Genomic DNA, 23,387 nt, shown 5'->3' with positions numbered 1-23,387 from the left:
GGTAGTCCATGGTGACATCCAGCCACCTCGGTACGTGTACTGGGTGCTTTGGAAGACAAATGCCTTAATAACAAATGTAGTCTCCCCCTTCTCCTTTCCTTCAGCTTTTCTTGCTGAGCACAACACCACATGGGATGGAATATTGCTGCGGTCAGTTGGGGTCGGCTGTCCTGGCTGGGTCCCCTTCCAACTTCTCGCCCACCCCAGGAGGAGGAGGCTTTTTGGGAGTGTTGAGGAGCCAGCCTTGACGCTGTGGAGCACTGCTCTGCAGCAGCCACAAGTCTGGTGTGGCATCAACACCCTTCTAGCTAAAAATACAGAGCACAGTCCTGCACTGGCTGCTACGGGGAAAGTTAACTCCAGCCCAGCCAGACCCGATACATGCAGAGAGCAACATAAAGCAGCAAAGTGTTTTAAAAATTAAAATCCCTCAGATTCAGTGTAGTCCGTACAACTGACATTCATGATTTACTTCACAGAAATAGTTTATTTAAAAAAAATAATCCAAACCCTCATCTTGAAGGGTATTTACAGCAGCTTTTTAATTGCATAGGTAATAATACAGCTTTGACAGCCCTTAATGAAAGGAAAGAGCAAGACTATCAAATTATTTGCCGATATGTTAAGCAATTGCACTGCTTTTTAAGTTGCTACTAAGCTCTACACTAGAAATTTGCAGGTCTTGATCATTTTTATGGAAGTCTTTAGGAAGCTCAAGGCTCATTTAGGTTCCCTGCCACAGCATATATGCAGGCAAAGTAACAATAGTCATGTTCAGTGAAAGCCAGAAAAACACAACTGCCCAATCCTATCTCTTTGAGGAGAAAGTAAAAATGCAAAGGCAGAGCTGCAGCTACTCAATGTATTTAGTGCTTCTCTGACATGCTGGGGCGTTAGGTGATGAACTCTTATGGCCTTTTCCTTGATTAGCTCTAATGGCCATAGCTTTAGAACAGCATTTTTGGGGGAGTGGGGTGTACAGAGGTGGAAAGATAAGGAGGAATAGGTCTAGGTCTCGGCTCCTTCAAGAGAAGGAGTGGTTCCCCCACTGTGAATACAATACCATATTTTAGAAGCCTCATTTGGAGAATATTTGGAAAATAGTGATGACATTTTAGGAGGGTTACTGAAGCAGTGGGCTGAGGAAACAGATACCTGAAAAACATCAGCTAAGAAAAAGGTAAGAGGCAATGTCCTGCCCATTACTGACTCAATTGCTTCATTCTTCAAGCAGCACTCCTTGTGAAGCCGTAAGGTTCTAGCCCTTACATCTTATTTACAGGGTAAAAGCTGACAATGCAATTCAATCTGAAGTCTTTGGCACTTCTTTTGAATTACAGAGCAGAATTCATTCCTGTATACTGTGACATTTAATAACTGTGCAATAGTGGGTTTAGTTCTCCTAGCAGAGTTGAAAGTATTATAACATTTTTCAGCTTTGATACTGAAAAATTGTGTTTTTGGGTCAAACTATTACTCTTCAGAGTATGCAACTGTAGCCGTAGAAATTGCAAATCAGTACAAGTTTCATTATGCTGACTGAGTCTGTGTCCATATCCATACTTGCATACTACTATAAATCTACTTCTTTACAATATTCAAGCACAAGAGATGGAGTTTTCTACAAAAGATATGACTTATTTACATTATCATAGCAGAAAGAAAAGAGGCTTTTAGACGTTTTAGAAAGAACTTGCAGTTTCAGGCAAGTCTAGTCTAATGCATCAAGCAATGCAACACCCAAACTATACCAAATTTGGTGCCACTGAAAAAAAAAAAATCCCCAAACCCAAACCCAAAAACATTTCATAGAAGTGAAAATTGAAGGCAAGCCACCATTTACAGAGAAATGTCATGTAGAGAATGCCTTGCAAACTGCTTTCCATTTTCTTCACTAACTTTCACTGTCTCTCTTGTATAGCAAGCCAGAAATCACTTAGTTCTTCTTGATGTTGCAGTGCTTTTGAAAGGATCAAATTCATCCTGCAATTTGTAAACAGAGATGCGTTACTAGAACTACCATGCATTGAGTCATAAAAAGTAAAGTCACCTTTAGATTAAACTAGAAAGCCTGGTGACATTAGTCCATGTTTTCTGACAGATCTGTTTTTGTTGGTTTTGATACGAAAGAGATTATCCATTGATTTAAAAGTCCAGATCACAAACTCACAGACACTGAGTTTATGTCAATATGATCAGAACAGCTGCTTTGAAATGAAGAACAATCTGTATTTCAGGTGTGACCTAGGAAAATGTTATCATTATGAGCAGCACCTACCTCAGTGAAGTTACATCCATACACATATCACACACCAGAATTTACTGAGATTTGCATAAATCAAAAATACTGTTCCTTTTTGCATGCTCAAGCAAACATGTAGTTTTGTATTTCAGGTACAAGAAAAAGAGATAGCATAGAGGAGAGAAGGGACAAGAATTTAACACCTTCTCTGAAGTGGCCAACATCTGACATCGTTAAGGCTGGGATCCTAACCACAGATGACAGTCTGCTAGGCTGTGAAAACAAACTGCACAGTGCTTGACAGCATAATGTGTATTCTATTCAGTGCAAAGCCATGAATAAAGTTCTGCTTGTTTAATTATAGAAGAAACCATTTCCTAGCAGTTCAAATACTGCAAGAAGAGACATCTGAAACCTGAAGATAGTGTTTTAATTTTTTTTTTAAGTTTATTTACATAACTTGCAACAATAAAGTGCCCTGGAAAATAGTCATTTAAATGCAAAAAAATAAAATTCTTCCTTTTTACAAGAATAAAATTCATAAACAAATTAAAGGACATAGCCAACCACTAGAAAAAATTAGATTACTTTCTTCTCCAGGCAAAATAATCTATTGCATATATTTCAGGCATGACAATTAACTGATTAAAAATTGAAGGGAAAAAGGACTAGGTATTTTCCTGATGTCCCCTCTAGACTTATTTTTATGATTTTGTATACATTCTAATTAAAGTTGGTTACAATAATTTAGCCCTGATAGTGAAAAAAAAAATACTCAGTTTTACTTTGAAATGCGTTATTCAAATAGCTGTAAAACAGTAAGCTATAGAAATAAAAGATAAAACCACCACTATATACCATACCTCATCTGACTCAAAATCAACTCCTCTAGATGTTTGGCTTTGTGAACCTCTTTTACTAAGAGAAGATGTAGTTGACAACCTTGAAATATAAAAAGAGAAAAAAAGGCATCAGTGTGTTCCCGATTACCAGACATTCCAATAACTTTCCCTTTAACTTAGATTTGGACCACCAATACAGAGATTAAGAATTAACAGAAATTACAATAAGTAGAACAGTTCGAATTTCGAACTAACATTTTAATTCTAAAACTGTTACCTAGCTCATCTCAATCAGTAGACCAATCTATTGTTATAGAAAGATCATCCACATTAATAGGTAAAAACTTAAATAAATTCTCTAACTAGTGTTGTAACTTTCTTAAAAGTCTGTTTTTCAGGTAGTGGATCAGATCCCTGGGTTCTGCTGATTGCCAATCAGAAATAAGGCAGTCATCGTAGCATTCATGAAGCAAACATACTGACCTTTGATTTACTTTGGAAGAAGGAACAATAGAAATGTCTTCTAGATCGGAGTCATCATCTATAATATCCTGAAAAAATGATACCACTTATAAAGCTTTTTCACAGAATTTATTCTTACGGACATATTATGCATATATATATGGTATATATATATGCATATACTACAGTCCTAGAGCATACAATGTTTGTGTTTTTTTCTTTTTTCAACTATATACCTACGTAGTTATACTATACACTTGACAGGGCTCCAGGCTAGAACTGTACAATGTGCAAATACAGCACAAGTTTTGCGCTTCAGATCTTTGATCTTGCAGAAATCCCCAAAATACTCATATATATACACTCTGTATCTTAGATTATGGTCACAAATAAAACATGGTCTCTGTTTTTCTCAGAGAGACCCCATACAAAAAAGGGGTACAAAAGGTCTACAAATTAACATGCAGAAACTTACTGCTGGAACTGATAGCTTGGGAATGTCTCCTGACTTAGGCTTATTTTTTTTGACCTTGTATTTATTTTTCAAATCAGAAGACAGCAAAAGGTAGCACAACTTCACTCATGCAAGATGCTTCTTACCTCAGAATAAGATCTAGATGAGTTCAAGGAGGGCTCTTGTTTCAAAGACCTAAAGGCTAGAATAAAACAAATGTAATATCTTTTAAGTGCTCACACAATAAAATGCAAACAATGTTATATCATTCTTTTTATTTAAGACCTACTTAGAAGGTTTCCTCTGCAAAATACCCTGTAAAGCAAACAAGCAAAACCTCCCAAACCAAAACATAAGCTAAGCCTTTGCTAGAGTCTGACAACCCAGGGATCTAACCCTCTGTGCAGCAGCAAGTGCTTCCCAGTCTGGCTGAAACCCCTTCAGTAACTTTGTTTAAGAGGAAGAGAAAAATACTACTATAATTGATATTCCTGTATGCCTAACACTTAGTTTAGACATTAACACATCTGCCAAAATTGATTTCTCTGCAGTATTTTAGATCATTTGCTGAACAATTTAAAACTCAGGTAACTTGCTGATTAATTTAAAACTTGCTCTACCTTTGGGTATTTTGTGTGGGATTCATGTATAGATTTGTGACCAGTATTTTTTCCTTTAATACTCAGATTATCTATGCTGTTTCCTCAGAGCCTGTCCTCTGCAGCAAGGAAGGGCTAGTCTCACATATGTGGCTGAAATCACATATAAGTTTCTCTTCCCTAGTACAAACTGGCATTTCCAAAACTTGCTACAATATAAGACTAAATGGATTTACATTAAAGCTTACTAACTTGTAAACATCAGTGAAGTTTAAACTTTTTATCCACTGAGGAATATTCTGCACAAAATACATGCTATTAAGCCACATTCCTTCTATGCTTATTCCTTAAGGAACTGCATACAGTAAGATGTTCCCTATTTCCAGTTCTCATCAGAAGTTCCTGACACATTTCATTTTACCTCATGACAGCAGGATATCACTATTCTTTTTTCTCCCCTCCATTTTTCTTTCTCTCATCACTGTTAGTTATTCTATTTCATGAAAACCTAAAGAATCTCTCACAGCTGAATTGGACTAACAGAAATAAAGACAATTAAGGCACTTCATCATTAAACAAACACCTTCATTACACTTTGAGAGACCAGGTTAGAGTAATGGTCAGATTGAAGGCCTACCGTCCATGATAGACATATTCTTGGCAGGCACAGATACAGGCTTGTAGGTTCTGCTGCTAGTAGCTGACTCTTGGCTAGTGCCTCCTGTAGGGATAATAAACAATAAACAAATCTGTTTAGTGGTTATCTTTCTTTTTCCCCTTTAGTCTATCATTATCGAGTGGGAAGTCACTTAAAAATCTACATCCCTCTTTTTTCCTTGAGTCAAAGCCCTCCTTACAGGCAGAACAACTGCTCTGGGTCAAGTGTTCAAAACTCCACAGACACAGCCTCTTAACACACACGCCCCTGCTCTGATGGGATCACAACAGTGCTGGAGCACACCCTCACAGAACTAGTTTAAAGGCACTAACCAGATCAGTCCTAAGGACTGCATTTGTTTCAACTCATCCTGCTCTTAGACCTCCGGGTGTATTACTGAGACAACTCAAAGGAATAGATTACTGCAAAACCCTATCTTTTCTTTTCTTACTTATATAATGGAAGTACATACATTGTGGAAGTACTGCTATCACTATAAAGTGCACAATCACACGAGCACAAGGGACTATTTAATTAATTTTGCTTGGGAAACACCCCCCATTTTCTCAGTCACCAAAAACAATGAAGTCTCTTGTAAATGCATTAGGATAGAGACAATCTGTACCTCCTTTCTATACTGATTAAATGCATTACCATTAGCAGTACAAAACGTTTATCCATGCAATCCATAGCACAGACCTTCCCAATAATGCATCTTTTAAGAGACTACTATGTTTCCATAGCTGGAAAGCAAGATATTTTTCTTTTAATCACCCTGTGAAAAAGTCACAACTTAAAACTTTGTAAGGCAGTCAACTGTATGAAATATGATACCAAAAAATATTTGTGAAGAATTTTTTTTCCAGTAGCAGTCCTTAAGCAACAAATTTCCACTTGATGGAAGCATCTGAAGAGAGTTCCCCTTTAAAAAAACAACAGTCAGTAACTGCAATACAAAGAATGTGAAGTTTTTCTTACCTCTTCCCCTTCGAGATGAACCTCTTGCTGTTGAATTTTGTCCTCTTGCACCTCTTGCCCTACCTCTTGCCCCACCCCTTCCCCGTCTCAGTGTTGCAGGAAGGCCATCATCTGAATCACCAGTGCCTTTCGTCCCTGTATCCATGAGTTCTTCATCACTGGAGGCTGCGACAAGAACTGCATCCTCAGATCTGTGGGCTCTAGCCCTAGTCATGGCCTGAAATGGAACAGTAAGTGCTATAGGAAAAAGAATCTTAAATGATGAAATGCACCAGTGTTAAATCCTAGTTGTGACACATAGTTCTAAACCACTGAGGCTTAGAAGACCCAAATACACAGCGTTATGGAAGGCAAGGAAGTCTGTCAAAAAGCAGGGTCGGTATTTAGTCTATTTAATTTAGATGTGTATATGCAAAGTAGTTAGCTAAGCTCTGATAACAGAACAGAGCTAGGTAATATGACACACTGTCAGTGGAGTTTGGCAAACAGTTCAGATCATCCTATGTCAGCTATGTATATCTGCTCAAAGGCAGCACCCTCTGGGCTCCTTTGACTTGATCTTCATTGATGACAGCAGGTGCTTAAGACAACTGGTTCATATGAAGGTATCTCAGGTCAGGAGAATGGAATCTTACCCGAGATGTCCTTTTTCGCAAAATTTCATTCCAGTCCCACATAGCTTGCAAAGACAAAGGAGCACCAATGCTGTCAGTGGTTGGCAATTCTCTTTGCAAAGACATATGCAATCTATACATGAATCTCTGGGAGATCTAAGAATGCTAATGAGGACAACAGTACCTAAAGGTTTATGAATAATACCAATTTGTTCCAGTAATATCACTCAGTACAGTCCATCCACATGTCTACTGATGATGGGATCACAAATAGTTTAAGATGACAGATCTTTGAAGGTCACCTGCATGGTCTAAACTCAGTTCATTCAAACCGGAACATTCAGGTTCACAAATTTGCACAAGAAGAGAGATCTCAAAAGCCAAACATATTATAGGCACATATTATAACTTATATGCACATATTTGGCATAATATGTGCATATAAAAAAGGCACACATTATACCAAGGGAGACTTAAAAATTATTCATATGCAGAAGTCACCATTCCATTATTCAGCCTATGTTCAAAATTCAAAGGAGTTACCTCACGAACTTCCTCATCCTCTTCTTCAGTATTCTTTTTTCTACTCTCCCTGAATTTTCGCACCTGAGTAAGAAAGGAGTTCCCAGTAAAATAACAGTTCGTTTCATACAACCATCAAAACACAGTAAGTGAGAAGTCTTGATCACTAATTATTAAGTCAAGCTCATGTGAGAGGCGAAGAAGACTTCAAGAATAACCAAACAGTTTTAGAGCCTTTTGATGCTGTCCTACAGTTCAAGAGTCTGGAGTTCTATTAATAACTGGAGCTACATCACTGGGGAGAAAAAAGCTTGGGACATGATGAAAAGTAGGAGATACTATGTTCAACAGAGTATACATAATTTGACAATCAGGGACAGTGAAATATGAATAACGGGAAAAGAAGGGGTAGACATGAAGAAGGAAGATAGAAGACAACCATATTGAGAAGAGACAAACGTTACAATGCATGTACAACTAAGAAAGCTCAACTTGTCAAGTATGGAAAAAGATGCGATGGGTGAGAGGGAAAGAAGGTATTAGTCCACAAGACAAACAAAAGAAAAAAAAAACAAAGTGGCACAGAAAGCCTACAGGTGCTGGTTTTTTATGGTCTCTTTCAATCCCTCATGAATTAAAGCAATCAGCAAGAAAACAGGTTCCTCCCCACACTAAATTATTCTTTACACAGTACACAGTTAAGCTGCAGAACAACTTGTCATACAATGCTTGAATATTACAACTGAATACATGGGCTCATGTGGAAGCTCAACGAGTTGACAGAGAAGTCTGTTAAGGGTTACTAGATACACACAAACCAGGTTTGTCTCTGAAGACCCTTAGCTGCAAGCAGTTAGAAGCTAGTAGAGCAGCTGAAGGATAAGCTTCCTTTATGCTTACCCTGTTCTTGCACTATTCCCTAAGAGATTAGGGAAGAAAGAGATTGTATCTACTAATCTTCTCACAGTAGAGAGAGATATATAGTTCTACATATATTAGAGAGATCTCTTCTATGCATGCATGTGCAAATACAGTGAGAATCATTATAAGCATACCTAACCCCCATTTTCAATACAAGCTTTTAAACTGTATATTTGAAACTTCACTACCACATTTATTAATTCCAGAAAATGACCAGAGGCGAGTGTTGCACATGCTCCACACACAGGAAATCTATTAAACCAGGTTTGAGCACCGTTTTTTCTACTATCTTTCTTGACCTCTCCTAAGGAATTAACATTAACAGAATATTACCTCCTCGTCTATTTTTTCTTCCTCTGCATCAGTGCGACGCTCCTTAAGAAACCTCTGTGTTTTTTCTAGTTGAAATTTCACCAACTCTTCTATGGCATCTTTTTCCTCTTTGTCCACAAACTCCTGCACTGCTTCTCCCATTCCTCTTTCAGTTAGAAGTGAAAGCTGTACTTTCTTTATAATTGGGGAAAACATTTTGTTAAGAAGCATCTGCCATCAAAGAAAGTGAGTAATATTCCTGCTGTTTCAGATAAATATTACATTAGGTTGGTTCCAAAACCAGTAATGTCCATTGAAGATTTCAATCAAAAAAGCACAGCAATAAGCAAACATGTTACTTGTCGTAATATAGTTACAATCCTCTGGCTCCTAGCATGTTACACCTACTTAACAGAGTATTTTCCAGACTTGTCAAAGAAAAAAGTTTCATAAACAGTAAAGAAACTACAGTGCTAGTCATATCTAAAATAATGTCTGAAATGTATTGCTGAGAGTAGAGAAGGTAAACTGTATTCTTTCCTAGTTCCTTTCCCTTTTTAAACTAAAGATCAACTTGCAGAGAAATAAAAATGTTACTGAAAACAGGCCCTTAGTTATTACAGATGCTAAATTACTAAGTTTTACTGTACAATTCTAACATTAAAAAATGGCAGTTACAGAGCAGGGCAAATTATTATTATGAAGCATTAGGAGCTGTTAAGCAGAAGTCTACTCCACTGAAAGGTAATTCTATGAATACCGATAGTTCTCAGATGTTCATCAAGTGAGATGATATTCATCAAGATATTTTACATTAAGATATTACCATGGACACTAATTAGTAAAAGTAGTAGATGCTACTGGTGGTGTTTCACAGCCATTCTCTTCTCTATCCTCCTTCCCAATACAGTAAGATGAGACATTCTGAGAAAGAAACCCCCATATGGATAGTAATGCTTAAATAGCAGCCTCTTGTGTCTGTAAACTACAGCACAGATAATTTCTTAGTAATGAACATTATATAGGCTTATTAATGATTTTTGATCCTTCCAGGTGTCCTTTAGGAACTGTTTTGAAGGTTGCAGTGGAAGCATAAAACTTTCCCTGAAATAATGCTGCAGAGAGGGATAAATTTTACAGCTATTATAAAGTAAGAACCTTACACAAAAATAAGATAAGCGTCTCAAAAGAGTGACTGATTGTAGTGATGCAGAATGTTCATGTTGACTTTCAGCAATTCAGCTTTCTTCCAAATGAAAAAAAATAAGTTTCCTAAAGAGACAAATAGCAGTGATCTTAATTCCTAGGCCTCAGCTTACCAGCAACACTGGAACTGAACAGCATCTGGTACTTATTAGACATTTTTGGTCTAACATTTTTTGAACATCCAACAGCAGCCCTCTGTCACCTCAGGGTCCAGGGACTCTTTTGTTTCCCCAATCAGACAAAATCAGGTGCCTAGCAAAGCCTGAAGCACAAGCTATCTTAACATAATGTTTTAGATCACTATCACCATTTTGGGGCACAATATGCTTCCCCCCTTGCCCCTTTCTTTCATGACTAGAGTTAACTTAAAATGTATTATCCGCCTACTGCAAGACTTCACAGAACATCAACGGATCCTTTCAAGCCTTTGCAGATGTTGAGCTGCTGAAACAGGCCTCAAATGCAGGGACCAGTAACTGAGTTGTTCATACAAGAACATACAAACAAATTGGGAAGATGGTGTAACAGGAACATTTTTGCAGAATAAAGGAGGAAAAGAGATTAAAAGCAAAATTTACTTTTCATAGAATAATAGTGTCCTGTCTTTGACACTGCTACCCCTCCCCATAGGATTTAGGGGTCACATGCATTTGAAGAAGTATCTACTTCTGAACTAGTCACCCTGGGTTCCCTATCATATTCAGAAAGCAAACAGCCCTTCCAGGGCATGATTTATGCCATCTTAATACTCCTAACATGTGTCTAAGGTTAGGCAAAATGATATAATTTGGGGGATCTTTACCTCGGGAATCCTTGCTCTAATGACTTTCTATAAAGCGTGTTCTGAAGTAGCTTCTGAACATTATGCTTGATCATCCAGATCAAGCATTTGGGAGTCTGACTCACTGATTATTATTTTGTACCTCTGACATGTTACTGCCCTGGTGTTGGGAAAGGGAAATAAATCAGGTTTAATGAAAAGGTGAGGGAAAAGCAAACGGGGGGGGGCTCTCTTCCTTCTCCCTGTTCTGCTTTAAATATACTGCAGAACTGCACTATGTCTGAGGACACAAATATACTGCAAAGTAACAAGTTACTCCAAGGCAGCTGATAATAATAAATGCTACAGTCTCACACTGACCCTATAGTAAATTAAGGTAGCTTCTCAGAGCATGCTGCCTCACATTTTCCTACCGTAAGGATATGACACATCATTAGTACAGGGCAGACGTTACAAGTTCACATGAAGAGTTAGCATAATGTTCTCAAACCAGCATGTGTTCACATACCCTATACAACCTATATACAACAGTTACTTGTTAACCTAAAACATGTACCTCATACAGGAGTTCACATACAGTTATACAGGAAATAAACTCACTCCTTGGTGAATGTCAGAGTCTTTTCAGGGCACACTATTTCCATTAAGAATGCAAAAAAAGATAAAAAGGTTATGTTCCATTTTTAAAAAATTATAAAAGGTAGAAAGATACCTTCTCTGCTGTCTGAAAATACTGCTTTACAAGGTCTTCCACCCTCAGTGTCATCCCCTCAGAAGCAGGTCTGCTAACCAGTTTTCCAAAATTAACATCACTGTCTAGAATAGAAAAGCACAGTGGCACTGTCACCCACATTTGCAGCTTTTAATTACTATCATCCCACTGATAGTAATAGGAAAAAACGTTAATATAGGCCTCTTAAGAATTATTGTCCCTTTTATATGTAAAGGTTGTTTGTTCTAACTGTAGAGCTTATTGCCTGGACACACAGGTAAACATAACGGATGCAATAATTGTACAAGACAAATGTCTGGAATTATAAATTGAACACTATGTCCTGAAGGATATTATAATTGAACTCTAGAAGATCACAAATAGAAGAAAATCAAAGGACCCATCAAAGCACAAGGGGTTTTTTATAAGTAACTCTGTTAATAGAGGCAAAATGTTCCTCCAAAGCACGCTGACCGATTTTCAGTAGAAAATGTCCATAGCTCACTGAGGCTGCCCCCCATTCTCAGGCAGCAAGGTAGGAATGACAGAAGAATTAAAGGGATAATTAACTGAGATGAGCACATACCACGCAACATAAAATACAGTGACTACTGACTGCTTCCAGATATCTGCCACTTGCAAGCACAAAACACTGTTTTGTTAGCCTTGTTATATAAGCAGCTATGACAAAAGAAACAATAACAACTTCTGAGCTCATCAAGTCTTAACATCACCTGTACTGAACCATAGCATTATGTGCACATGTACTGAACATTTTGACTGCTTTATTAGCCACCTCCTTTGTATTAGAGGATATCTAATAAAGCAATGCAAAGAACCATGGTATTCTTTTTATATTCCCTTCCTGAAGCTGAGATGCATGTTAAGTAGGAAAATTTTAAAAAAATGTATTGATGAAACATGGTGACAGATGTAGCAGCCATCTTGTATTATGAAAATGTTAATGGGATTACACAACTACTAAAAAAAACAACAAAGCAAAATAAAACAAGATCAATACATCATAATTAAAAAAAAACCTCACTAAAAGCAGTTTTTATTCAGGAAACATGATGTTTTGAACTTTATAAAACTGACAGTGTACGTAAAAACTGTCAATGGAACTGGAGTACTTAGAATGAACTAAGGTGAAATATTAACAGCTCTTCAGCACAGTATGTTCTTGTGCAATCCATATCTTCATTAGCAGCTATTACAAATCCAGTATTTAGGCAACATCTATTAACTATTTATTAAAAACTCCAGGCACAGTGAGAAATGCTACAGTAAAACAGTTATTATTTGTTTTGTAGAAATGCTTGAATAGAGACATACCTGGAACAGACAAGCCAAGAGCACCTAATACACATGATTAATTAAGGCAAATAAAATGCTGTCATACATTCAGACCTTTTTTTTTTAAGTATACAAACATATATACAAGCTGATCCCCTCCATTACTATTTCAGGTATAAACAGATGAATTCCTACAGCAAGTAGATTAAAAAACAAAGGGAAAAAGCACAACACCAATCTCTTTTCCTGCAGAGTGCCCAAAACCAACCACCTCATTCTGAGAAATCTCAAGAGTGAGATGTTTAATACCTTTCATGGTAATTATGATAGAATCATGGAGTAACTCAGTCTGGTATGGGGTTATATGTATTCCTATAAGCAACTCAATAAGGTTTGAGGCCAAAGAAAAAGGAATTATTTATGACTAACTGTCAGAAGATGCTATGCTGAGTATCAGAATTTTAGACAAACCCAGAAAGAGAACAGAAATACTTCTGTGATATATACACTTAAATGAGACTATGCACCTTTACTCCTCCTGTAACACGTTATATGGTAGACATCAAGCGTTTACAAGTGCTGTGTAACAAAATAAAGGAATAAGAATGAAAATCAAGGCAAGCCAATGATTCTTTCCCTTTTAAAATTACCATTTTTCTCTTTTTGTTCACGATGCCTGAAAAAGTGTATGATGTCTTTTGGGTTAGCCACTCTATCCATGTACTTCTGGCTAAAACGATGGACACTGAATGGTTCGAAGCCACCTGCATAATCAACCTAAGAGAGGAAAGGAAAAAATTAAATATGAAACAAACAGAAATAGAGAAGCCACACAAATCAAGATGCATTTCTTACCCTTCAAAGGAAAAATTAAAGTAAAAAATAAGTCAACCTAAAATTAATGCTTTATCATACTATGTAGAATAGTTAATGGATAATAATAGCTAATAATAATATTAACAGAATAGTTAATAACAGCCCAGATTCATTCAGTACACTTATGACCAATCTCATCCTTTACCATGGAATACTATTTATGCCACAGGTAAAGAAAATCATGGTATGAAGGAGATGTGTATTTGCCTGTACACAGTAAGAAATTTTATATATTATGTAGTCATACAAAAAGCACGACTTTGCTTTGAAACTTTTCACAGTGACTTTTCAAAACAAAGCAATCCAAACTAAACAATATCTTACTCGTAATCTTATCAGAGGCTTCTCTGGCTGACGTGGATTTCCCAAGCGTTCTCTTTCTGCGCCGTCCAGCATCAATTCAACCTATGAAGCAGATTTAGAAATTCAGTTTGACTTTATTCTCTTACAGATGCCCGAGTCCTTCAAGTATAACCTAAAACACATCCAGCTGCAGGGGAAAGCTATAAAAATAAATAATCATATGATGTGCTGTCATTCCTGAACACACATACGTACCAGTATCCAGCCAAAAGCCACAGGAATGAATGCGAAAAAAGTCACAAGGAAAGGCTTAGCTTTCAGATATAGCATAGTCCAGCAGTATCTACATCACTGATCACTCATACTATTTTACCTTATAGCCATTATTCTTTGCTAAATTTCTAGTTCCGGGGAAAAACAGGAACAAACTTTCACAGACCTAAGAACCAAGACCACTTAATAAACCTGCTTAGTTACTTCTGCCACTGTCTTCTGTCATAGATCCCACTCCCTGTCCATACACTATTACCCATATACTGTTAGCATTACAAGTTACCTTTTCCATGCAGAACGCTTGTATTGCCTGAGTTACTTTAGGATTGTCAGGATTAAAAAGATCTGGATGATCAGCTAGAATAATATCCTCCATGTGGAAAGTTCGTACTGTCTCTAGAGCAATCTTCTGCATTTTCATTTTTTTCCCTTCGACATGCAGCAAACCAATGTGTCTAGAAAAGAGAAAGATAACTTAATAGAAGATAAACTTATGAGAACTATGGTATAAAAATTTGTTTTAAATTCATGTTCAATTTTCAGGAACAAAAGTTTAAAAGCTATAGGAAGTTCTTGGATCTGTACTTCAGGGTTGGCCCTGCCAAACTTAAGTTCTATTATATTTAGATTATGCTTGTTCTATACATGAGCACATGTACACAATCACTTGCATTCCAATTGATCAGGATGCAACTCCTCTTAGACAAGTTCCATTTGCTTCAAATGTTTAACCTAAGATTTGGTTGAACCTAAACCTTAGGTTTAACCCTAAGTAAAGCAAAAGTTATTCTAGGTACTGATTCCATCTACTTCATTTGTTATGTTACACTCTGAAGCTAATCCACACTATAAGACAAGTCCTTTCATACTTAATAGAAATATTTTTCCTTTTTCAACACAACACCATGAGAGACAAAAGGCAAGGGATAAACAAGAACAAACAGAAAAGATCACACACTTCTTCACAGCTTCTCCAGGGGACAGAGATGTCACCACTGAACTTCCTGGCTGAGAAACATAGAAACGTTGCTGTTCGTTTTGGGATGGAGCTATTTTGCACTCATGTTCATGACCCCACACAACAAGATTAATGAAGTCATCTAAAAACTGCTCTGGAATGTAGTTGGTGGCTCCATGTTTGCTCCTGTACAAGAACAGAGAAAAATAATTAGAATGTGTACAGTCATGGGAGGGCAAGGGGGAATGAAGGAGGAGAAAGACATCAGTGTGATTTAAAGATACAGGAACTCCAGCAAAAATATCTGATATACATTTCACATCTGGTACTCTTCACATTTATTCCTTACGCAATGGTTTAAAGTGTTTGGATAAACAAAAAGACAACTTACACAGCTCATTCTTTTCTGCTTCCCTCCTTTTATTTGGATATCCCTTTTCTTCTTACTTGGCTTGCAAGACTTTAGGGTGTTTTTCCATATGAATGCTTTTATAGTACCTCATGGCCTTTTGTTCTGGGTTTGTTTTTTGTTTTGGTTTTTTTTTGACAGTGGGGTAAAACCCACTGAATTAAACAGACATGGGACATCTCCCCTAGTCCCTTTCCAGAAGATGGAGGAGATGGAGAAGTGAGCTCCTTCAGCCTACTGGACAGTGATGAGTAGACAGGGTTATCTGAGCTATATTTGTTTACTTCTGCCTCATTGTTACTTGCACATGAGGATGGCACTCTTACTCAGGAAAAATTGTAAGTATTTGGAAAAGAACTCTGCCTGTTCCTACTACCACTGCTGGGAGAAGCGTGCAGGCAGAAAGAACACATGCTGCCTATCCTCTGTTCAAGAGAAACTGTAACGCATAGCAGTGAAATTGAAGACAGAGTACCTGTCAAATTATGATTCAAACAAGGATAGAAAATACAATATGAAGTTTAATGCTCTTTCAGCTCTAATAAGCAGACAAGACTTAATTATATGCATATTACAACACAAACCCTCCTTTGGCCCTAACTATAAGAGTTTGGGAAGAGATTTCCCAACATTCCTAATTCATTTATTTATGATTCTTCTGTAAGCAGAGCTGTAAAACAACACTTTCATTTGGAAAAATCTATAAGAAACCAGCTACTCACAAGATGGACAAACACTACCCTTTTCAAGGCAATTTAATGAAGTAACACAATAAGTTTAAAAGTCAGTGTAATTCATTCAATACTGTTACCTATTTTGATGAATCACAAACAAGTTAAACCAACTATCTTCATCTTCCTTTGGCCTCAGCATGGTTACTTGTTTATTGACAAACATACGATACAACCTTTCATCTGGAATAGCTCCTGGAACGGAATTATTTTTGAATTATTTTTTGAATTATTTTTGAATTATTTTTGAATTATTTTTGAATTATTTTTGAATTATTTTTGTCTGGTAAACCAACTCTTTATTTTAAAGCATTTTTATTAGCAACTCTATTAAAAAGAGCATGAAGAACACAACTTTGTGGCAAGATCAGATCTTCGTTTTCATGACATAAGAAATCTGAGGCACGATTATGAATTTGAACAGATCGAAGTATAAACTGGCTATTTTACTACACAGACTTCTGAAAATAAGATATTTTAACGTGAAATCTACCTTTAAACAACCACTAAAAGCAGTTTCATTAACTACATCTAGTTAGAGACCTCCTTCCAGTTTTCTGTGCCAACCGACTATGGGCAGAATTAAAAACATTAGAAGAGCTTGTTTGTTTCTTGTTGACAGATTAAGAAGTATATTTTGTTGTAAGGTGGAGTCTAAAAACAGATAATACTGCGTAGAGATGGAGTTCTTAAACATACTTTAAAATTCTCTGCAAAACAAGAAATAAACTATGAATTCTGCAAAGTCTGTTCTTTCCCACACAGCTGGAAAAAGTCTGCAGTACTTTTACACTGTTTGTCACTGATTATTTCCTTGATGTTTTTAACAAGGGGGGAAAAAAAACCAAACCCAAACCATCCGTATCCAGGGTTCATGATGCATTTCAATAAAATCCCATATGGAATTTACATATTTTGTATAAGAACAAGTGCTCTCTAAATCAGGGAAAGTCAAGAGGGTATATAATCCTGGCACAAGCTCAAAGAAACATCTCATGAACATTTTCATGCAGCAACACCCATAATTTAGAAAGCTGTTGCATTTCCCAGTACTGATTTTGTGTATTAAAACTTCAAATGCTTGTTGAAAACTTTCATATTGTGGTATTAGAACCCTCACTAATAACCTTCAGAACACCTAGGAAGCTTTTAAAGTATCTTATTAAACAAATGAAATCATGGCCAACTAGGACTTAACTTATAGCTACAAAAGTTGCTTGGAAATAAGTATTTAAGCACTCATGACTGGATGCAAAATAAAAAGGAAAAATTAAGATCTTAATAGTTAACTTCTTTAGACAGAACGCAGTCAAACATAACCATTCTAAGTAAGAACTGCGGGTAGAGGGGAAGGTGGAGGAAAAAATAAAAAGGGACAAACCGAAGTTGAAAACGCACCATAGAACACCTTTAAAATATGAAACTCTTCATAAGTTCCTTTAAAGAAACTGAGTTTACCTGTGACAGATGTTATTCATGAACCACTTCAGACAGACATGTCAGACATTAGGTTTCTGCTCAGACAGTTTATGCCTTTAAATATAACCAAAATGGCACATGAATATACAGTGTTTAAGTTTTACCTGAACAGGAGAAAGTAACCTTAATATACAACAGTGAGAATTTAAGAACGTGATTGCCCTGACTCGATACACAAGCACTATCTATGACTAACTTAAGCAGGTTCATTTAAGACCAATAAAAGCATAGAAATAAAGTTATTGAAGGATTTTTTTTAATTAAAAAAAACAAAGGAAGAGAAAAAAACAGCAGGAGGAGAAACCTGACACCATCACAGAATTGATACGCTTTAATTTAGCATTAATTGGACCTTCATGTTTGTTGCAGCACTGTATGTTTGTTCCAACTTCATTTAGACCCACGGAGCTTCAGTAACACCTGAACAGTCTAGCCACAGTCTGGCAGACTAATACTTACCCAAGCCATACAGAGCAATTTTTGTTCTACCCTTACGCAATAAAATGGGACTAATATCTATTTTCTCCACAGAAGGTGAATGTCCAAAGTGATTCAACAGTCCTGCACAGCTTAAAATATCCAACGCACACAGTGCATCTGCCTGTAGAAAATATTAAGAAACAAATGTAAGAACCTTGAACAGAACAATTAGTCTCTAAAGTCTAAGCGAAAAAGTCTCAAAAGAAAAAGAGTATCTTTCCTCAAGTAACTTCTGCAGTTGAAAAACCTCACTACATATATTAGCTTTTTTTTTTTTTTTTTTTAGTACTCATGGGTACAGAAGCAAATCTCCTTTCCTTACAAGTCTTGCTTCATTTGAACAACATGAAATTAAACATTAAATCATTCAGAAAAACAAAACAAACAAAAAACCAAAACCAAACAGCCAAAGTCTCTAAACTACTACAGAAAATTATCTGACTAAGCTAACGACTTCATAGTAGATCAAAGTTAAACTTCTGTTGTTAAACACTCATCTCCATGATACAGTGCTATTTGATACAAAACACAAAATTATTAATTCAACACATGTGCTTTGCTTCTGTCTAAATGTCGTTTTCCTGCTTGCTTTTAGTTATTGATTTTTAAACTACCATTTCATCATTATTAGGTTATCTTCCTGGAAAATATAAGATGCATATCAATTGCATATGCACAAGTCAAAGTATCAAACTTCCCCTTCTTTAAGAAAAAAGCTTTCAGTCTCTACAGATAGAATTTGGTTTAGAAGCTTTCTGAAAGGCTGCCATTTCTTGGCATGAAAAGTGATGCTGTTCTCAATGACAGAAATCTATGTAAATTAAGAACTTAAACATAGTTCATATGGATCCCTTAAGTTCTTCCATTCTCTCTTTTAATGTCATACTTAACTTCTCGTCACTAATTAAGAGAATTCCTGAAGATGCACAAAATATTTATGTGAAGAGTGGAGCAGATGACTAAAACTAGCCTGTTCTCCAAGAATGGTATTTCTATTCAAGTCTCTATTTCTATATTATTATTTTTGTTATATAACAGTATAGCACAATTATGATAGTAATTACCCCTGTGGGATCATCATGATTGCCATGAATACTAAAAATTGGAATAGAAATGTTGAGATTTCTATCCTGATAATTCACCCATGGAAACCTGAACAAGAAGAGGGAAAAAAAGTTAAACTGTATCTGCAAATTTGTGGACAATCCCCAATATTCTCTTCAAATTAGTGTCATCACAAATACACCATGATAGCAGCACAAATGAGTACTAAGTGGCTACGAATAAGATGCACAGCATAAGATTCTTACTCATGGACTGGAATGGCACTTCCTGCTGGGAACAGGGTAGAAAAATCCAATTTTTTTAGAGCAAGCCTATGAAAAGAATTGTACAACACATGTGGTACGTGCAAGAGCAGCGGACTGGGCTGTACCACCTTTGTTTACACACAAAGAACTCTGCTGATTTTACCACAGCAATTCATGTAAATTGGTTTAATTGCATTGTACTTGCAGGATAGAAACTATATATTACAAAAACGTATCAAATGTCACAACACATTCAGAAGTTTCTCAAAAAAATGTGTACATTCCTTTAGAAACTTAGATTATAAAAGATGACAGGGGAAGTCATTCTGTAAACTGTCCCATACAAACAGGCCTAAAACTTCAAGGTTCCAGTCACAGAGGATATAAATCATAAAAATCACAACACATTCACCGAATATGCAAACTAAACCTTACACCTTAATTTATAGGAACATACTTACTTGCTATAATGAAAATTAACTGCCTGATCACTCAAAATTTCAAACTGAACAGGACGATCACCCATGCAGTACTTTCTTAGTGACTCCAAACAAGAGTGTACTGTTTTTCTGGAAGGTTTGTTTTCATGAAAAAGGTCCCCACCTAATAAAACAAAGTCCACCTGTATGTAATAAAAAGCTCTATTATTTTAATACAACATTTTGCATTACCTTGAAAGACTTCCAAGCAAACTGTTTAAATTATTTCTCCTAAGGAGTTCCACATATCTTCTCATATCTGGACTTCTAGGTAAAACAAGTTGGTAGTTGCAAACACAGTATTTAATTACCTCATGAAAAAAACATTAACTAAATTATTTGTTAAAACAAAACCAAAGCCCAAAAGACCCATTTATGAAGAGTTATAGGCGAAAACAAGATAGTGTTGAAAGAAAATACTGGTGAAGTGTTTTAATGAGGGTCTCCAAATAGGGTCCTGAACATTTTCTTTGACAGGCATGAAAAGATACAATATATTTTCATTGCTATGGTATTGTACTCAGTTTGCGTAGCAAGGTTTTGGTAGCAGCGGGGCTGCAGGGCTGGCTTCTGAGAGAAGCTTCCCCTGTGTCTGACAGAGCCAATGCAGCCGGCTACAAGATGGACCCACCACTGGCCAAGGCCAAGCCCATCAACGAGGATGGCAGCACCTCTGGGGTAACACATTTAAGAGGGGAAAAAACCTGCACAACTGCAGCTGGAGAGAGAATTGAGAGTATGTGAGAGCAACAACCCTGCAGACACCCAGGTCAGAGCACAAGGAGGGGCAGCAAGGGCTCCAGGCGCTGGGGCAGAGGTTCCCCGGAAGCCCCTGGGGAAGCCCACAGGGAGGCCGGCTGTGCCCCTGCAGCCATGGAGCTCCACAGGGGAGCAGATCTCCACCTGCACCTGGGGAGGGCCCCACGCCAGAGCAGGGGGATGCTCGAAGGAGGCCGTGACCCCGTGGGCAGCCCGCGCTGGGGCCGGCTCCTGGCAGGGCCTGTGGCCCCGTGGGGAGAGAGAGGAGCCCCGGCTGGAGCAGGTTTGCTGGCAGGACTTGTGATCCTGCAGGGGATCCAGGCTGGAGCAGCCTGTTCCTGAAGGACGGCACCCGTGGGAGGACCCAGGCTGGAGCAGCTCGTGAAGAACTGCAGCCCGTGGGAAGGACTCACGCTGGAGAAGTCCGTGGAGGACTGTCTCCCGTGGGAGGGACCCCAGGCTGGAGCAGGGCAGAGGGTGAGGAGTCCTCCCCCTGAGGAGGAAGGAGCGGCAGAGACCAGGTGTGATGAACTGACCACAACCACCATTCCCCGTCCCCCTCTGCCGCTCAGGGGGAGGAGGGAGAGAAATGGGGAGTGAAGTTGAGCCCGGGAAGAAGGGAGGGGTGAGGGGGAGGGGTGGGGGGAAGGGGGTTTAAGATCTGGGTTCATTTCTCATTACCCTGCTCTGATTTGATTGGCAATAAATTAAACTAATTTCTCCAAGTCGAGTCTGTTTTGCCCGTGACAGTAACTGGTGAGTGATCTCTCCCTGCCCTTATCTCGACCCACGAGCCTTTCGTTATACTTTCTCTCCCCCGTCCAGCTGACGAGGGGAGTGACAGAGCGGCGTTGGTGGGCACCTGGCATCCAGCCTGGGTCAACCCACCACAGATACCTAGTGGGAACAAATCAGTAGGTATCGCCACATTACTTTGAGAAGGTACTAGTTGCAGTTTCTATATATATTTAGCTTTTGAAAAAGCATTAGGGGAAAAAAATCATCTTCATGAAAATTACAAATAATTTGACTAAGAAACATTCAATCCTTAAAAACAGAAACAACACTTTAAAAGTTTCTAACTTTTTTCCTACTTTCTGAGTTGTCTGAGGACTTTGTATCCTTATGTTCACTCTCCCCAATTATCTTCCCTTCTTGCAGTGACAAACGCCTTCTAAACACCACTGGAACTGGTGCAGGCAATCTGAAAATACCGTTAATGCAACTAGGGTCCTAATTTAATAAGAACGCTCTCACAAAGGAGTAGTCATTCCTTTTAGTAGAACAGAAACGTAACTGGTTGCAATAAACAGTTTAGTCATTTATTTTGATATTACTGAAGATTGCACCAGGACTGAGCTTTATAGCTTCTGTTAGGTTGGAATGTAATTTCCACAGTCTCACTCCTTCATTGTCCAAAAAGCAGTACTTACTTCATTTTTTTGAGCATGGTCCAAAATTTCATTAAAAGTTACAAATGTATCATTTCCACGAACTGGATCCTTCTCCAAATAGCCAAGATGAATATCGGTAGCAATAAGTATTTTAAAAGTATCTTCATCATCCCTGAATAAGGCAGGAAAATTAAAAAAATTAGCTAGCAATATACTTAAGAATTTCAACACAGACTTTATTAAGGTAAAGTGTTCTGTCCGAAGTCATTAAATACAGAGGAGATTTGTTACAGAACCCTATCAAAATTTCATTCCTGTAATATTCTCAACACATTTCACTACTTTCATCACAAATAGCACTTCAAAAAACCAACCAGTTTGAAAATTTGGTTAAGCCAATCAGTCTACTGTAGTAAAGGGCTGCAACCACGTCTGTGAAGTATCTAATGAAAAACTAAAGAATCCTTTTTATGTTTTCTGCTTTTAAAAAGACTTGGTGAACAAACATCCAATTTCTCTTTTCGCACTGGTAATCTACATATGTATGAAAGCAAGCATGATGATCATAAGGACCCAAGGGAAAATATAAATGCTGATCTGAGTTCTTAACTTATTCCAAGCATACAAAAGACTTGCTATCTGATGACAGAACTGCACAGAGCTGCAGTCAACAGGAGCTTACTGCGAGTTGATGGTACTCATCTTCGTGCCAAGACTCCTCACAGAAATGCTCTGGACACAACTTGGTAAGTCAGGTCGGGAAGTCAGTTTCTATCTTCATAGATGCTACCTAAAGCCTAAGAGACAAAAACATAAACGAATTGGAAGGGAGGGCACAGTGAGCTGAACGACCCAGTCTTTTACTGGTAATTCTTGCTTGCAAAGAAACCCCAAGATAAGGAAAGATCCGTGCTCGGTTTAACTGTTTACAACCGCACAAGACACACGGCTACCCGGCGCGGCGCCGCCAGCCCTCTCACACTGGCCGCCCGGGAACGGAGAGCTGCTCCCGGCGCCCTCCTCCCCGGCAAGGAGGCTGGCAAGGAACGGGCAACTACACGGGAACGGCCGCAAAACGGAGGCAGGGCGGATAGGCACGGCGGCGCCGGGTCCCCGGGACGAGCACGAGCACCACCACCATCGGGCTCAGCATGCGGGGCAGCAGCCGGCGCCCGACACCCCACGGGGCGCCGCCCTACCCAGAACGGAGAGCGCCGGGGGAGGCCGCAGTCCTGCGCCGGGGGCCCACGCTCCGGCCCTCACCCGCGGCCTAGCGCGGCCACCACCCGCCACCGCGCGCCGTTTCCATGGCGCCGAGAAGGGCGTGGCCAGGCGCC

At 38.3% G+C, this 23,387-nt stretch overlaps 1 protein-coding gene across 1 annotated transcript; it reads right to left on the bottom strand.

Annotated features, from left to right (window-relative positions):
- Nucleotides 1–1,226: 1,226 nt before the first annotated feature.
- Nucleotides 1,227–22,752, bottom strand: MRE11 (MRE11 homolog, double strand break repair nuclease; the record flags this gene model as incomplete). The annotated part of the gene is made up of 19 exons (XM_082014108.1): nt 1,227–1,983; nt 3,106–3,184; nt 3,568–3,635; nt 4,147–4,202; nt 5,237–5,320; nt 6,236–6,452; nt 7,393–7,455; nt 8,626–8,799; nt 11,304–11,407; nt 13,250–13,376; nt 13,800–13,880; nt 14,335–14,506; nt 15,010–15,195; nt 16,230–16,344; nt 18,088–18,229; nt 19,173–19,260; nt 19,880–20,040; nt 22,090–22,222; nt 22,733–22,752. 19 exons carry the CDS (start codon nt 22,750–22,752, stop codon nt 1,933–1,935), a joined length of 2,121 nt encoding a protein of 706 aa, XP_081870234.1. The 3' UTR covers nt 1,227–1,932.
- Between the last annotated feature and the right edge of the window lie 635 nt (nt 22,753–23,387).

The sequence above is a fragment of the Phaethon aethereus genome, assembly GCF_964289735.1.
Source record: "Phaethon aethereus genome assembly, chromosome: 1".
Classification (NCBI taxonomy): Eukaryota; Metazoa; Chordata; class Aves; order Phaethontiformes; family Phaethontidae; genus Phaethon; species Phaethon aethereus.
The sequence above is the reverse complement of the archived record's forward strand: the minus strand, read 5'-3'. Positions and strand labels throughout refer to the sequence as shown.